The 12006-nt window shown below is 41.5% G+C and overlaps 1 protein-coding gene across 2 annotated transcripts in view; it reads right to left on the bottom strand.

The window, feature by feature from the left end:
* dac (dachshund) overlaps positions 1 to 12006 on the bottom strand; it is a 95307-nt gene that overhangs the window by 58457 nt on the left and 24844 nt on the right. The window contains exon 2 of one of the 2 annotated variants that reach the window (XM_066298038.1): positions 8896 to 9029. In XM_066298038.1, the coding sequence (XP_066154135.1) occupies positions 8896 to 9029 (134 nt within the window). The remainder of the gene's footprint in view (positions 1 to 8895; positions 9030 to 12006) is intronic. The other variant, XM_066298039.1, reaches the window with a different exon arrangement.

The following is a 12006-nucleotide window of genomic DNA, read 5'->3' as shown; positions in this document are numbered from 1 at the left end:
GGCGATGACACATCGTTAATTTGATATTACGAATCTAATATAAACCAATAAAATCTCGGGGAATAATTTAATTATATTTATATCGCGTGTTTTATGACCGAAACAATAAAACGAGCAGATATTGGCAAAACCGTTTTAAAACCTACTTAAGGTTATCTTTAATGAACTGAAAGAGGAAGGAATATTCCCTATGTGCCATTGTTTATCGAGCAATTTGCGAAAAATGGCACGAAAAACGGTGACATATGCTACACTAAAAGTGAATTCGCTCGTCTAAAAGGGGGATGGCAAAATGCAACAGTCTAACAAGTTACGGCATGTCACGACACTGCATCTTTAAATATTATACTGGAACCAGACGGTGCTATCTTTCGTTGGTTCACTAGGTGTCACAAGCGAACTTTTAGTTTGCAGTTCAGTTGCTCGACGGCAGATGAAAAAGAACCTATTCATCATAGGTTCCTCAGGCGATTTTTCTGGTACCGCGGTATCGACCATCATCAACTTATTACTTACTTTCGCCCGTAGCTTATTGTTAGTGCTGCCTAACTACATTCTCAAGACTCCAGGATCTCACATTGGCTTTAACACGAGACGAATATCTGTCTATTAGAGCGTTAGGTCTAATTGACTTTATATCAGGTTATTTTGGCTGGCGAGTAGCATGCGTTTGGCACTTCAAACTGGTATGGTTCGTCCTTAGTTGGCGTCATAAAGAAAACGAGAAAAGACCATATCGATTTGGGGTACCGGACGCAGGCTGAAATCGTCTATGAAGTCTCGAGGGTTGATACAGAAACATTCTGGAACGCATCTGGCGATATTTTTGCATTAGCAATGTAGGTGATTTGTCAATTTTTTCAAACCGCTGCGTGCGAATGTCCACTTTTGGAACCGCTCCTGGTTCAGTCATTAATAAATTTCATCACGTACCTAATTCGAATCTTCCCACTGTGGCCGCTCTTGCGCGTGTCACTCATCGCAAATTTAAATAGAAAAAAGCGATTTTGAGGAGTTACAAATTTAAAGAGAGCGAAAAAAATTCTCTGTTAGTACTAATCGTGCTCGAACTTTCACACCGTCTCGTGGGAGGCAGGTAATCCCAGGAGAAAAAGGGGACACGGAGCGCGCCAGCATCGCAGAACGAGGAGAGCGCAGCCCCACTTGTTGGAGACAAAATACTATTTCGACATTAATTATTCGAAACATTTGCCCTTAATACTCCAATAACCTCTCATCTCAGAGCAGTAAAATCCGTGAAGAAATTCACAGCAACGCAAAAATTCCCATGCAGTATTTTAATTACGGGGTGTCACTGATGAGGCTGAAAAGCTCCAACACGGCTCTTATTATTCTTCGTTCTGTCTGTCTGGTTGTCTGAGGTGAAAAAAAAATGATTTCCCAGAAAAGTACAGCAAACCGCCCATTGCCTGATTAGTCCAACAACCTGATTGCTCAGTTTTGTCGACCCAGAACTCCGCAAATTCAAGATTCATATACACTTGACTGCCGTGATTGATTGTACTGCCGATCAATGCATTTAATAAAGCTGAGTGTATGGCTGTTCCAATATGAATATGGATGACGTTTACATAATGCATCCAGGCCCTTCAAGTGGAACACGATATCCCACTTTTGGAAATGCTTCAATCGAAATATGCCTGAATAAGATTCGTGTAAACATACCTTCGCTTCAATGACATGCACCTTTTGATAACGCTCCGGGCGCATTCTCTCTGCTCTTGGTAATTATTCCAAACTGGGCCCCATTTACGATTTGTTTTGCGTCCCAGGCTCTTCAGATTATAGCAATTTTCTATAATTCCGAACTATTATTATAACGAATTGGTCGAATTATTGTTTATAAGGTTAACGTTTAACACCGCTCCGGTTTGTGAGTCTCATCGGATGGATCAATCACAATATTTTAACGTTTCAAATTGATGGGTTCGGGCTCATCTTAAGAGGTTAAAAATGAGTTTCGAGTAATGGGCAGGTTCCAAATGCGCGATCGGGAAATATCCCTCATTTGGACCGAATGAAGAGGTGTTTATGGTGAGGCTGGGCCAAGATGCGGGTGGGCCGGGAAGGGCGCGGCTCCCCTCTCGCATCTATTGAGTTTTCTTGATCTTTTTTTTTTTTTTGTTTAACTTTCTACTCGGCGCGAAGCATTAAATCATAAACGCGAACAAGACAGGAACAAATTGCGATTAAGTGATAGTTTTGGCTAATGATCTCGAATTGTTTTATGATGCGACGCCACAGATCTTATCTGTTAATTACTCCAGTACGTGCATTAAGGAAAAAAGAGGTGAAACCTAATTTATTTCTTGCGAAGACAAGCAGCCTGATAATTTTTATAATTTATAGCCGCATTGTTAAATTGTCTGACTAATTTCAAGCAGTATTATTTGTTTTGAGATTTTTCCTTATCTGCGCAGTTAGACGAGCGCTCCTTAACGGGATTTTTCCAAGGCATAACGCACCGCTGTTTTAATTAATGTCCATCAGGAGCTTTGATCGATGAACTCTGTGTGTATATTGAATCAAAACGGTTTTCAAAGGCAATTGTAAAGGAATTAATTAATTCCCTTTCACGCGTTCAGGTGTTTCCATTGCTAATGGAAACGGTTTTTCCACGATTGTGTCGGTGACAGTCCGTTACCGGTCGCCAAAGGAACTTATTTCGATGGATTCGGGGGGGAGACGAAACCATTATCCAGTGGTGGAGAGCTCAGACGCTGCCGAATGAGCAGGCGAATCACTTCCGAATAATTAACTGAAACTGACTGATGCCTAAAGCTTCAACCCTCTTGATGTCTGTTTCCATCTACATTCCTCCCTAATAGGGCCGCATTACGACTGTCAAAGCTTTTATGCCGCCTTAAATGAATTATCGAGCATCTTATCGGGGGTTCCGGTGATGTTTGTGCGTGTTTTACCTCGTCGGCCGAAAACTGTCGAAGAATGAATTCACGAAAAGCGTCGATTGGTGTTCACGGTCTCGCGGGCGAATCAAATTCACGCTGGTGAATATGACAATCTTGAATCCGAGACTATTAGTAACTTGACCGCGTTTGTTTCTGGGCAAAATCACTCAGCCCTAATCAGTTTATCGCTAGATCTAGCTGCAAGATGACGTGTGTGTACACTAGAAATGCAAATGCCGAAATATCGGATCCGGATCGCGATGTAAATTAACTTATTAACTTCCACGTTGAAATCACCGCTTTGGTCACGCGAATCGCCGATTTTATCCTGTGTATGCGCCGACTCCGAATGTTTTTTTTTTATAATTATGAGCAGTTTTTCCATCTGGAAACTTTACGAGACCAAACAGAACTAATCGCAGTGATCGCTCGTAAACACCGAAATTGGCACAATATTTCGCCGCTCGGAAACAATTAAAAGCGTCTAATTATTTCTCCTAATGAGAATGGGAACGGGCCAAGAGGTCGCAAGTCTGCCCTGTCGGGAGTCCCTGCGTCCAGCGGCGTTTCGGATCACTTTTGCTGCACGCCGATACAATTGATTCGACAGATATCGATCTGATTTTTATGCTAATTGACCGTTTTGAATTTTCCTTTAGAGTAGACCAAAAAGGCAGGTATATGCAGGAAATTTACGATTGGCTTTACCGGTGGCCGTTTCATCTGCAGACATTCCTAAAATTTATTGTTTTATTCCAGAAACAGCGATTTGGCTTATAAAAGCAAGCATCCAAATAAAAAGACCGAGCGCATATAAACCTAAAAAACTAATTATAATACTCCCCATATTTTCCGCGGATTCAACGTTTATGGTCGAGCGATAAATTTGTTTGAAGTTGTAAAATCTCGGAGATATTAAATTGATCGTTAAAATAATGCAACTTATAACTATCATTCACGATAAATAATAATTCCTCATAATGATAAATACCCGACCTGCCCAAATGGCCTCTTAAGACTGTCTTTTAATCCGATCAAGTTATCTCTCGGTCTTTGACAGGTGACAGCCGACGTTCGGATTTCATTCGATTCCGATTCTTCTTTTTTTCGAGATAAGAAAAGCATTTTAGGTGACAAATTAAAGCGGTCGTTTAAGTGCCTCGAAGTATTATTTTACCATTAAAGTTTCGAGATATTTGGTTTTCGGACAGGGGCGTAGTCGACCATTCAAAAGTGCTTCGTTTCATACAACAAACGAAAGATCACCGTTAGAAAGAAATCTCAAGTAGACTGTGAAATATCAGCAGTACGTCTGGGATCAATTCATCTGCTGCTTAGATGTTTGATGGTAAATCGCAAATGACTTAATCAACGTCTTACGTTTACGGTTCACCGCCTACTGCGCGTTTTTTTTTTAATGACCGACCGTTATTAAATGCATTTTCGTTTAGCTGAATGGCTGAAGTAGCGCAAAAATTACATCAGTTTAAATTGATCAGGGTGCTGGAAAATCGCAGGACAATTCTGTGTGTTTGCACAGCAATAAATCACGTGTTTCTCATATGCGGAATGAAGCTGTCATGACTCGCTGTATGACAGTGCCTCATCTGACTTGTCGTGAGTGGAAATGGGCGTTGTCAGATATATTTTTTTTTGTTCCTGTTGATACCAATTTCACATGGCGATTAAGTGACAATGCAGCATTGCTCATTTTGTCCCAGAGAATATCATAATTCGGCGATTTAATTATCCTTTAGTGGTTCAACGTGAGATTTTGTTTTTATTTACTTCATGGCCGCTGTAGTTGTTTCGTTTTTCAATTGTTGACTTAATGGCAACGTGGCAGCGTGCATTTATTTCAACGGAAACGCAGCGAACCGCCTGCTCATTTAATAACTTCAAAGGTTATTATATTAAAAAAAATTGTTTAATTTTGAATGCACGGTAACCGACAACTTATTCCGTGGTTTCGAATCGCAAACTACGTTCAATGGCTGATGTGAGTAAAGCGAAGCGAAGTTTCATTCTAATATATTTCAAAAGCAAAATGACGAGTATAGGGAGGAAGATTCACATCACTGTTGTACAGGCTGTCGTAAATAAGTGTACCTTCTCTCGCAATCTCCGAAACAGTGAAAGTTGTGAAATGTGCTGAATGGCAAAAAAGTTTCCGTTTTTGGGGTCTTTTAATCCAACAAGCGATCCTGCATAAAATTACCAACATCAAGCAATATTGAAAAATGGAGGATCAATCTGCCTGGAGACCGCAGATTTTTTTGCGCCATTGATTATGCTCACATATACAGGGTGTCCGGCGAGCCACCGGTATCCTTTAAAGGGTGGACAGGGCAGCCCGAAATAAGTCGATTTCATTAAATTTGTCTTTGTTCAAGAGTCGGTAATAACCGAGATACAGAGTGTCAAAAGTGGAAAAATAAATAATATTTTTTTGAATACTCCTCCACTACTTCGAACTGATCTTGCGAAATTTTTTTATTCGGGAATTTCTTGAGATAATAAACTCAAATTTGTCGACAGTTTTGGTGCGTCTTCTAGAAGGCTACAGAAGGACATGTCATTTTGGACTAGATAAATCTTTTTTCTCACCTGTCCTGTTTGAAAAAGGTATACCCTATTGCAGTGGCTGGAGGAAACAGTTTGTGAGATAAAAAGCAACGAAAGCTGATGATACATGCAGATTTATTGTCTATGAATTTTTAAATAATTATTGGAGTTTTGCTTTTTAGTAAATGTATTGCCAATTTACTGCAGAAGACCTTGTACTTCGGCTATTATCAAGTTTAGGACTAAGGCAAATTTAGTTAAATCGACTTATTTTGAGTAGACTTACCCACCATTCAAGGGACATTACAAATACCCTGTATATCTATAATGAAGCCATCCCGTGATGAGTACGATTATTTGGAACAAAGTGCACGAATTTAGCCGCTAGCGATGTCATCACTCTTGGTGATGTTGGTTATGGTATAGGTCCATGGTAGGTCATGCCTTTTAAGAACCGGTACATGTCAAAAGAAAGAGCATACAATAGCCCTTATGGCAGAGAACGACTTCTAATTGAAAGAGGACCTTCTTCGCATATTTTGGACATAAACATCCGTAAATAGTTCAAGCTGAAGAACTTTTTTAGAAACGCCACTGTTCAAAGTTTTAACCCCCAACGTGTTTCGAGACTGTATTTTTGTGGCGGAGCCCGTAAATGTACTATTTACCGGTCCCACCGTCAGTCGCCCACAATAACCATCAAATCGGCAAATAAAGAGCGAAGCCCTAAAAGGATTCCGCCCGTTGGAGCGTCGCTAAAATAATATGAAAAAAAATAATATCTGGTTCTTGGAGAGGAAGATTTTTCACGCACCATCGGCCATTGCGTTTCTGGTTACACAAAGCCCCCTCGACCTTCTTGGATTTCGAATTTTTTCGTTTTTATTGCTCGATATTTTGCTCAATCGAACGGATCGAATTGTTACGGCGGAAATCTGCACTCGCGTTCGCCATATGCCGCGTTTGCCTTCAAACATAATAAGGAAACAGTATGCCACGTTTTGCATTTTTTCCCTTTAAACTTATGTGCAAAACAGCGCTCAAAATGGCCTGTGTAATGAACTTAAGTTTAAATTTCGGATCGTATCGCTCCATTTCTTTTTCATTTTTCCATTCGATTCGTGGAAACCATGCAAGCCCCGCGCAACATGCAATTCGTGTCACTATGCTTATTTTTTCTATTCTTAGACTAATACTTAATGAGACCTAATGCCGTATGTAGAGCTATACGAGGGAGTGGCCGAAACGTTCCGCAAGACTCTGTCGAGTGAATCGTCGAGGAGCCTCAGCGGCTGCCTTCGGAGCCGCAGGAATTGTTGCTGAGACCTATTTTAGTCCGAAAACTGCCAATCGATACGTTTTTCCAACCTTCTAGTCCGGATTTTGCTAACAAAGCCGAATCGATCCCGAACAAAATTAACAAATTCCTTCATTTGAAGTGGTACAAGTATGTGAGTTATTAAACCTTTTGGAACACAATCGCGATAATTAAGGCCCGGCCCGGAATGCCCGATGCAGCGGCGACATTTTTGGAATATATTAATAAATTCAGACACACGATTTGCGGTATGCCGAACGTGCGTCGTTCTACAGAAGTATAAAGCACCTTCATCCCTAATTAGCGCGTGTTTCTGCGAACAATAATTTAATATGTGACTTTGTTACTTATTCGATTAAATGCCGAAAAAATGCTCGGACAACAAAGGCAGGAGCCACTTAATTATTACAATGTCGAGAATGCAAATGGGCGAGCTTCGCGGTTGGACGGCTGGTTTTGCGGTTTCCGTCCAGTCGTTAATTGTGGCACGCACTTTAGAGGTCAGACATGCTGTTTCATTGCTTGAAACACGGAAAAAGGCTGCTTCTCTCAAAGCTAATCCTGCTTAAACAATGAAGATGTTTCTAAGCCTCTATAATAATTGTTGTCTAAATAGCTGCGATTATGGCGCTAAACAAGGTGCTCTCACGCGAATTCTTATCTCGAATCTTGATTTTCAGCAAAGGGATTATGATAGTTCGTGTCTATGTAAACCGTCGCGACTGTAAACACTGTTTTGTAATGTAAAATACGAACACCGGCATAGTGCATCTGCAACATTTTATCATACAATATGGTGCAAAATTATTGTTGTTATAATAATTAATGAGTACTGAAAAACCATTAATTAGAAACAGCAACGCTTGGCCGGCTGAGGTGCTTTTGGTATATTAGAATTTAACATGCACAAATATTTCTCTCCCGGCGTGTGTATGAGAATTTGCTGCAGGATAAAACTCAATGTAATTATGTGAAATGGGCATCATCATTCATCGTCAAACTCCGTGTGTCTAGAAATAAGTAACTGAAATACGGACCTGGAAAAAAGCATTAGTTAAAATGCAAATTATTCTTTCCTTCCATCGTAATATCGGCAACAATGCATGTACCCTTAATGGCTGCCTTTTTCACGGTTTGATAACCTCCACGTCTAGCGTGGTATATACATGGGTTTCACTAAGGGTTTGAATGAGTATTCCACGAAAAAACGATATCTGGAGATTATTCAGAACTTCAATAACTTTTAAGCGACGAAGCACAACGTATAATCTCTTATTGTTTTCGAGATACAATATGCGGCCGTCTTCTAACGTAGAAATGCACGAAATAATTAAATCCATTGTTGAAATTCTTGAAACTAGTTCAAGCTTGAAATTATTATTTCATCGGTAATGTAATTAGAGATGTATTGTTGCTGGAAGCAATGCCGAAACTCGTTTTTTTTTTGTGCTTCGATTGTGATTAAAGACCGTCGTTTCAACAGAGGTAGTTGAGTGTCATTTGCAGGATCACTGTCTCTATTACTAAACACAAAGTCAACTTTCTCGGGCCGCATAAATGTCAATTCTAGCGCGGTGACGTCCCAAAATCGGGTCTACGTCGGAAGCTCGAGGTCTGGGGAGTAGATGTTCCCAGGGAATGTCGCCAAAATGGCTCAATCAGCTTCCCAACGGAACATAAACAAATACACGTCATTTTGACGTCATTCCCCTGGAATATTGTGCTCGACAGGTTCAGGAGTGTGACAGCAATAGTTGAAACAATCGTGTGATACTTCTGTCACACGTCGAAACGTCTGAAGCGACGCGCGAATGTCAATTCGGGTATTATCAAAGTCAGGCGTCCATTTTTTCAACTAATTCGATATTGGAGTGGCGATCATTAAGATTCTAACCTAAGAAACGTGCGATTGAGGGCCAATAATATATCGAAGCCCACAGCAGCTGCATCTGTAGAACTTCCGTGGCAGCCAAAAGACTAACCGACGATCTGCCCGTTTCCACAGAAATTGCCCTCCTAGCGAAACTACCCGGACAGACTTTGATTCTTGGATATTCGAAACGCTTTCATCAACGAACTTACCACCCATGTGCCCGTTTTCATAAGGATAATCTCCGTTGTCCATCCTTTGCTTCTTGAGCTGGTGCTGTTGCATATGCGACGCTGCCAGACTTAGTCCCACAGGGGCCCGTTTTGGCGGTCGGCCGGGCCTGGAGCTGCAAAATGGTAGAGAATTACTGTGGTTAGGAGCGGGAAATCAGTTGATGGTCCGCTGGGAAGGGTCCAGCTAACCGTCAACCACAAAATTAAATCTACACGTGGTGTGGGGGGGGGGAGGGGGAGTTGTCAGGGGCGTCAATAACCAAAATGTTTAATCTATTTTCTTAATATTTTTTGAGAGCTATTGCCAGGTTCAACAACACGGTTCGTTGCGACGAGGACAGCAGATTCGGTGCGGACTTCTCTACTGGGAGCAGCCTACAGTGCGTTCGTGGCTTCGCTATTGAAGCACACAAATTCCCTCGAATCTAAAACGCAATCTCGTTTTAGCTTTTTTCTGGTTTAGTACTTAAATGACCCCTCGTTATTTCGTCCGAATGCGATTGGTGTAGGGCAGTCAATCACATTCTAGCCTGTTATTAGGCCGTCTGGTCTGGCAACTCGAGCGTGAGCTCGCCATATCGCGTTATGGCAAAGTTTTCAAAAAAAGGAAAAAAAAAGATTAACCGAAATGCGCTACGAAAGCATTCAAATTTAAAACCTCCCCTATACCTTTATGCGAGACAGATTTTTTAAACTGCCATAATGTGCCGAACGCCTCGCCGGGACAATTGCAATTTCGACTACAAAGAAGCGAGCATTTAGTTCTCCCAAATTGGCCCTTTTTCTTTGCTTAATCTCGGATTATGAATCTTTTTTGTTCGCGTTTTATTTCTTCCTCTGGGATTAGTACTTACCTGGATGATTCCGCCTTCTATCATCCTCGGGGATATATTACTTTCCTCCGCTCCGCACACGGGACGCTTTAATAACCCGCTTTGTACCTTAATCGAATCAGAATTTTTGTCGTGTTATCTAAGTAACGCACAAATAACCATGGAGAAATTGGAGCAGGTTTTTAACCCTTCTGATGAATATGTAATTAAAGACGCAGCCGAAAAGCACCTGCGTCCAAAAGTATTACAACGCCAGTTATAAGACCCCGTAATTACACAAATTCGCCGTAATTTCTTTCTTGAAAACGGCTCACAGCTAAGGGCTCAGGGGTGTCAGGGCCGGGGCCCCTAATTAAAAGTAAAAATGGAATTTTTGTTTTGGCCGCGCCGAATGGCGTAATTAAAAATTCAGATTTAATGTTTCCGACCGCGAGAAACTTTCCGTAATATGCCGATGGAAAAATTAGAAAATGAATAATGAAAATGGAGGTAGAGATGCGCGTTCGTTTCCCGGAAGAGCACCATTCCCGAAGGTGGGTTGGCATATACAGGGTGTTTCATAGCTGTATTGTCCCTAGGTAAACTGAACGCGCTCCTGGCGAAAAAACGATTTCTCCACGGAAAAATGTCCAACCGAAGGGACAGCCCTCGCGTCAAAACAATCATCGTTTCCGTTTGAAGACAGTCGTCCGATGTCCAGTATATTCGGATAAAACGTCGTCGGGACGGTCATAAAAATTACACCCCCAAAAATAAGTCGGATTGCCTTATCAGAGCGGAACATTTAATAAACGGCCAGGGTGCGATATATACGCAATAAAGGAAGTCCCTCGGGTAATTGAGTTTTATATAGTTCCGGAAAGAACTATCGCCAAGAAATATATAGGCCCTAAATCAGGTTAAGACCCGGAGTTTATTTTTTATTCGCTGCGGATTCGTTTGGTCGAGTTGTTTTATTTACCTAAACTCAATGTAATTAATCAAAAAAAAATCGTACATTGAGTGAGACGAAACACGGGGATAATTGACCGGACCGGGCCGAAAGCGCATTAAACCAAATATCAATCAAACTCGAACCGAAAAGGGCCTTAATTCGGGAAATATCGGATCCAAATTGGCAAACCGATCCGAATTAATCTGCGTGCCATGAAAAATTATCCCGCCACAATTGGCTTATTTATTTTTAATAGCCCCGGGGTTCCAGGGCTCGATTGTCTGTCTGTCTGTCCCCGTGTCGGTGTTAATTGAAGGATTCCTCATTTTACGAATCGACGAACGGGGCTTAATCGATGACCCGGGGGGGCTCCAGCCCTGATAATTTATTACGCCATTTGATTAGTCAAATCCGATATTGGTAACTCTGCAATTTGTCAAAACGCCAACGGGGAGAAACTCTTGAAAACCACTTTTGATGGCTGCCCTTCAATTCTTCTTTATAGGAATCGCAAAGCAAATTGACTTGTTTATGTGAATAAGACTTATGAGTCGAGAAATGAAAGTAATAAATCAAAAGACGTTCGATTTGTCGACCGACCACCGGCGATGGGGGTTGATATCTGATATTTGCGCCGGACGCCGTCTAATGGATCAAGATGTCAGCAAACACCAGTCGCAGAATGCCCCCCTTTTCCCGTATTTGCCCTGAAATTGAGCCCTTATTTGACGTATAAATGTATTGAGACCTCAAGACGTGATGCTCGAGAAAAGGGCTGTTCGGGAAAGAGTCGACGACCCTTCTGATGAAACCAATCTCATTCCCCATACATACAAACGAACTAATTTCGGATTTTTCTATTAGCGATTAAAGCGATTGTAAAGGTAGTTCAGGTAATTCTCCACGCTACGCTCGTTCTAGATTAATTTAAATGGGATAATATGCCAATTTCGATCGGTTTCGCTCAGAACGCATTTCGTTCTAATTCTTGGCTTTAATGGCCGTCGCAGTTTACGGTGTTTTTGGACTGGGAATACGCTCAACCGGGATAGGAACAAATCAACTTTAGCAGCATCGATTATTTTCAACAACACATAGCTGACCTGTTGGCCTACATAGAGCCGCCCTCAAAAACAGCCCTTCGTAAGAGCATCGCTCGACCTAAATAAAGAGGGGCGAGGGCATTTCCGAGGGATGATGCAGCACGCGGATTATAATATTTCGAATCCATGTGAACCAAAGGAAAATCGCTCAGGATCGGATTTTTCGCGTGCAGTCGTCTGGTCGACCGGAAAAATTGTCAGTTAAATTAGGCATAAATCA

Source organism: Euwallacea fornicatus, chromosome 30, assembly GCF_040115645.1.
Source record: "Euwallacea fornicatus isolate EFF26 chromosome 30, ASM4011564v1, whole genome shotgun sequence".
Lineage (NCBI taxonomy): Eukaryota > Metazoa > Arthropoda > Insecta > Coleoptera > Curculionidae > Euwallacea > Euwallacea fornicatus.
Note: the sequence above shows the minus strand (reverse complement) of the source record. Positions and strands in the feature narration are given on the sequence as shown.